The sequence below is a fragment of the Sinocyclocheilus rhinocerous genome, unplaced genomic scaffold (assembly GCF_001515625.1).
Source record: "Sinocyclocheilus rhinocerous isolate Xijiao unplaced genomic scaffold, SAMN03320098_v1.1 scaffold3858, whole genome shotgun sequence".
Taxonomy (NCBI): Eukaryota; Metazoa; Chordata; class Actinopteri; order Cypriniformes; family Cyprinidae; genus Sinocyclocheilus; species Sinocyclocheilus rhinocerous.
The window spans coordinates 26,816-33,167 of NW_015645585.1; the positions used below are offsets into that span (position 1 = coordinate 26,816).

General features: G+C 35.7%; 1 protein-coding gene across 1 annotated transcript in view; it reads right to left on the reverse strand.

Moving 5' to 3' along the window:
- Positions 1–4,284: 4,284 nt before the first annotated feature.
- The window catches only part of LOC107706827 (cullin-9-like), a 17,597-nt gene continuing 15,529 nt past the window's right edge, over positions 4,285–6,352 (reverse strand). The window contains exons 16-17 of the mRNA XM_016510657.1: positions 5,195–5,358; positions 4,285–5,088 (exon numbers count right to left, since the gene is read on the reverse strand). Coding sequence (XP_016366143.1) covers positions 4,956–5,088; positions 5,195–5,358 — 297 coding nt within the window. The 3' untranslated portion in view covers positions 4,285–4,955. The remainder of the gene's footprint in view (positions 5,089–5,194; positions 5,359–6,352) is intronic.

The window sequence follows — 6,352 nt, forward strand, 5'->3', positions numbered from 1 at the left end:
TGTTTTTAATGTAAACTTGTGTGTGAATGAGAACTTAGTTTATTACTCACATGCTGTGACAGCCGCTTTCTGTCCGTGTGCTTCGGATGTGTGCGCTCAGAAAACCGTATATCAGATGTCTAATCTCATATGGTTTAAAACGCATGATTTCAGCGCGATAAACATGATAATCAGAACCAGAACAAATGTTTTTAGCGGGTACGAGCTGTAATGACCAGCTCTATTCTGGAAAAGGGGGCGGGGAGCAGCAGCTCATTTGCATTTAAAGACACAGGCCCGAAAAACAGCGTGTTTCTGCTTCCACTCAAAATAGATATTTTCAAAATGATATAATAAATGATCTGTGGAGTATTTTGAGCTGAAACTTCAGACACATTCTGGGGACACCAGAGACTTATATTACATATTGTAAAAAGGGGCATAATATTTCTCCTTTAATGCAGTACACGTTGCAATGTTTTTTTTTTAAAATTATATAATAAATAAAAAGAAAACCGATAGAATAGAAAAAGATTAGAGCAAGCTAGTGTTAGAGGCCTTTTTGTTTTTGTTTATTGTATAATAAATAAAAAGAAAACAGATAGAATACAAAAAGATTAGAGCAAGCTAGTGCTATTTTTTTTAAAGAAAACAAGCATTTAGTAAATGAATAGAGTGCAAGTCTAAAAGGGGCAAGCTTTTTTAAATTTTTTTTATAAAGAATATAATTAGAATAGAGAGTGCTAGAGTTAGAGGGTCAAATAAAGATGGAAGAGATGTGTTTTTAGCCGATTCTTGAAGATGGCTGAGGACTCAGCTGCTCGGATTGAGTTATATAAGCATTAAAAATAAATACATAAAACAATATTGTAAAGAAGGTTTACCTGCTTAGATGAAATTAAACACCCTGCAAATAAAAAAAATTAAATTCACTACATCCAAAAATATGAAAAAATGCTGCAGGGGTGTGAACTCAATGAATCGGTGCTCTTTGGACGCGGGATTCTTTTAGGTCATCAAAAAAACTCACCAATCCAAGGCACTCGAAAATATTGTGAAAAAGTAAAAAGCCTTTATTCACATGGCTTTAACATTAAAAACAACACACGTACACTGACGCATTGCGGCTAACTCGCCTTCATCATGGTGTCCTAAATAATAAGCAATATAAGCGCCTTGCCCAAATTTCCCCCTTTGCTTATTTATACACCTTTTACACATATGCTTAACTGCAGACATTGAACTATGTGGTCCAGTACAAATATTTTGAACATCCCTTATTTTCTTACCAAGAATTATAATTGTCTCTTTTCTGAAGTTGGCAACTCTCATAATTTGGGATGCACCTACGTTGAGACATGACATTTAGTTTCGGTAACTGGTGCAGAAAAAAAAATTGCAGCACAACTGAGTGCCTATGGCAAAGATGGCAGACTTCAAATCTCATACTTCTGGGGGTTCTGCATGTGGCAGCAGAGCAACTGGTATTGAGAAGCACGGAAAGTTTTCTCCAGATATTACAGACCTTCTTGCTCCATCCAGTTTTTCAGGTTAGTACTCATCCGGTGTTAATGCTCCCGGGAATAAAATGAACAGGTCTCAAGTTAGTTTTGAAAGTTGAACTACTAAGGGGACATTTAAACTTTCTAACTTGATTTTTGGGAGCTTTTCTTTGGATACTGTTCTGTTGCACAAAAAAAAAAAACCCGACAAACAACCCATGCACACTCAATTTGAAGAAAAGCATTTATTTTGTGAGCTGAAGTTGAGCAACTTTGTTTTTAAGTTGAACAGAGAAAACATTTCAGGAGATGGACAGTATATGAATATATAGGTATCTCAATTCAAAACTGGGCTTTGGAAGATATTTTATATCTCCATCTCTATACAAGTGAACATAAACATGTCCAAAAAAGAATTAAAACGGTTTTTTTTGGGGAGGAAGAAACAAAGCGATTAAGCTATGTTTTGCTTAGCAAATAAAGCGAGGAGCTACAATACTTTTAAATATTTATTGCCATTACATCTTAATGAGACGGGCTAAAGTAAAATGTTGGAGTTTGCCTGACACAACCAGCAGGTCACTGAAGCACCATCCTCGTCATGGACTGTTGTCTGACCGTCTAGTCATTTTTCATGCAGCCCTTAAACACGGATGCTGATGTTTTTCTCTTCAAAATCTTTGCAAATATTTCCAAATGCTAATATGATTCAATCTTTCCACTACCGTAGTGTAGCTGTGCTGTAACCAGGTCTCTCTATGCTTTTAAAGTGCCCTTATTATGGGTAATGAAAGGTCCATATTTTGGTTTTGGGAGTCCCAACAACATCTTGACATGCATGCAAGGGCAAAAAACACTTTCATTGTCCTATAATATGCATTCATTTTTTACCTTACTTGCTCAACGACTCCCAAACGATTCGCTCAACGATTCATTTTTCCAAACCCCTCCTTTGCATGACGCTAATCTGCTGTAATTGGTCCGATTGGTCTCACTTTCATTTCATCTGGCCTGTAACGCCTGATAAAGCAGCGTTTGTGAGCGCAGTGCTGCTTTGTGTACAGCGTTACCGGGGAAACAGCTATTTTACCGCTCCAAAAGCGGCACCTAGTGGCAAAAAATGATTTCGCATTTTCATTCAGACCAACGCAAAAATAAACAACATTCAATTAGTGTTCACAACATGTTTTGGAAGTAAAAATCCATTTAGTTAAAAAAGGTTTATAAATTGAAAACGATTTAAGACCATGAGCTCATAGCTTAAGTGACGATATGTGCTTCTGCAGAAGACTTGAGAAGCCATCGTCATGTTAGAAGGAATTGTGGTAATATGATTCAATCTTTCCACTACCGTAGTGTAGCTATGCTGTAACCAGGTCTCTCTATGCTTTTAAAGTGCCCTTATTATGGGTAATGAAAGGTTCATATTTTGGTTTTGGGAGTCCCAACAACATCTTGACATGTATGCAAGGGCAAAAAACACTTTCATTGTCTTATAATATGCAATGCAATACCTTATTTGCTCAACGACTCCCAAACGATTCGCTCAAGGATTCATTTTTCCAAACCCCTCCTTTGCGTGACGCTAATCTGCGGTGATTGGTCCGATTGGTCTCATTTTCATTTCATCTCACCTGTAACGCCTGATAAAGCAGCGTTTGTGAGCGCAGTGCTGCTTTGTGTACAGCGTTACCGGGGAATCTAGTGGCAAAAAATTAATTTGCATTTTCATTCAGACCAACGCAAAAAGACCAAGTGGGAGGGCAATATGCTAATGTTTCATGTTGAGGTCAGCATGAAACGGCTTGGGATTCGTTTTAAAAACGACTCGTTTCAATGATTCAGAGTTTCTTTTGAGAGACAATAACTTTATACACGGTGCACTTTCAGATTAAAAATTTTGCAGGATGTTTTCATTCACTTAGAGCTGTGTTACACACTGCATGAAAGGTAATTTTCAAAAATCCATAATAGGGGCACTTTAAAAGACTTGTACATGAATCAACTTCAAACATGCTGTAATTTACCTACAGACAAGCATGTTTTTGCATCAAATTAACGTCATGATTAAACACAAGTAGCAAAAGATCTTTTTTTTTTTTTCATATTGTGATGTACATCTGAATGTAATGGATAGTTGAAAAAGACAAAACTGTAGGGGGGGGACTTGGTTCTGTCCATCGGTCATTGACTGGATTTGGAGGTGTGGACGCTGCGCTCCAAAATAAATGCGAGCTTGTAGTCAATTGTGCAGTCAAGGCTTTAAATGATTGGGGAAGTCCTGTACATGTCACCAGAGAAGTCTACAATTTCATCAGGATGACGGAGTTATGACATTTAGGCTAAACATTACAGTCTCAAAAATAATAAAAAAAATACATATATTGATAATTTGTTCATAATAGATTTAAAGAGCTTTTTGGTTTGGTTTGACTCAAAGTCTAGAACTGTTTACTGAAAAACGTTTAGAAAACTTGTACATGAATCAACTTCAAACATGCTGTAATTTACCTACAGACAAGCATGTTTTCGCATCAAATTAACGTCATGATTAAACCCAAGTAGCAAAAGATCTTTTTTTTTTTTTCATATTGTGATGTACATCTGAGTGTAATGGATAGTTGAAAAAGACAAAACTGTAGGGTGGGGACTTGGTTCTGTCCATCGGTCATTGACTGGATTTGGAGATGTGGACGCTGCGCTCCAAAATAAATGCGAGCTTGTAGTCAATTGTGCAGTCAAGGCTTTAAATGATTGGGGAAGTCCTGTACATGTCAACTGACCTGCGATTGCATATTAATATACAGGACTTTCAGGGCTGGACTCGTAAATATGCAATTACTAAAAATCAGTGTCTCCAATTTTAAATGTAGGCAGAAAAATTGTTGGCACAAAACTGTCTTTCAGAAATCTGAATGTTTTTGGAAGTCTTGTGTGGCCCTTTTTGTGTATTACTTGTAAATAACATGGGTAAATATGGCTGTTTATTACTATGCATTTGTGCTAGTGAATATATAAAAAAAAAAAATTCTTCCTTGTGTTCATTCAGTGAATAAAAGGGTTGGAAACAGGATCATATTGCAATCGGTCTTTGTAGAAAATTTGTATTAACCAAATATGAATCAATCAAGCATTATCACTTTGAATATAGCCATTTATGTATCAAGTTATTCTACTATTATAAGTATGTATTTGCCTGTGTGTACAGAGGCCTCCAGAAGAACGGAATGTGCGGCCATTACAAAAATATATGGTGAAGCGTTCACCTTGTATTTTGACAGACAAAATATGAGACCACCCCTGATCTACTTCATATAAATTGAGGCCTTTTGTCAACAGATTGGTGTCACAGCCAAAAAAGGTAAAAGTTAATAAACAATAATGGCATGTGAAACATAATTAAAACTGTACTGCAGGGACTCTTGGCTTCGTTATCTCTGGCATCAAAATCCCAAGACTTTCGAGAGTGATTCATCACTCACAGAAGCCCCCACATCTTCTGAAGACACTTACCATGGCTGAGCAGTTGTAATAATCTTTATGCGTTGGCTTCCATGGCTTCAGACATCTCCAGCAAAATCCATGATTACATTTGGCACACGTCATGCTACACGAAGAAAAAGACATAAGGTATACACTTAGTATTAAAGTTAACTGTTACATAGTTCTTCAATTTAATAATAAATATGAGACATTTGTGCATGCACACTCACTGTAGGCAACCCTCATTCTTCTCAATCTGGGCCTGGCAGCTGGGGCATCGTTTGGATATAAGTTTGGCCAGATGTTTACTCTGTGCTTCCATACTCATTCCCTCATAGTAGCCTCCATCATCCATCCACTGAGACATGTGACTGCAGCTGGCTGGGTAATGCGCCTGATGATTGGACAAGAGAGATCACTGAAGCATGAGTACACAGATTACACCGCACAGTACAGGTGTAAATCTCAACCATTTCAGAAAACCAAGGCTTACTCTTAAAGTTAACTGTAATTAACGTAATTCCCTCCTAATTCCCATTATTCACAGTGAAGAGTAATATCATGCAGTACTTTCTTACTGTTTTACAGTCAAATAAATTAGTGCAAAAGAAGTACAAAATATGTGATAAAATATGTGCATTTGTTTATTTAAATAAATTATAGTAAAAGCCATTAACTATAAATAATTTGTAAGTATGTGCTACATTGTCACAATGCAATGCTAAGCATCTTAATGGTCCTAATACTGGCCCAAAGTAGGAAACATTTAGGATTTTCTAATATTTTTGAAAGAAGTCCCCCATGATTATCATGGGTGAATTTATTTGATAAAAAAAAATTATATATATTTTTAATAATTTTAAAAATGTATTTATTTATTATTTAAATGTATTATTTAATTTATTCCTGTAACGTAAAGCTGAATTTTCAGCTTCATTACTACAGTCTTCAGTGTCACATGATCCTTACAAATCATTTTAATATGCTGATTTGCTGCTCAAGAACAATTTATTATTATTATCAATGTTGAAAACTGTTGTGCTGCTTAATATTTTTGCCTATGGTACACTACCATTCAAAAGTTTAGGGTAAGATGTATGTTATGAGAGATATTTTTCAGATAGATAGATCTATATTAGATCTTTCAATATTAATAATAAGATTCATTATTGACAATTCAGCACATCTGAGCAGCAAATCAGCATATTAGAATGATTTCTGAAGGATCATGTGACACTGAAGACTGGAGTAATGATGCTGAAAACTCAGCTGTACCATAACAGGAATAAATTCATAAAAAAAAATCATAACTATTCCAAACTTCTGACTAGCAGTGTATAGGCGTTTTAAAACTTTTTTTTTTTTTTTTTACTACACAAAATGTATTT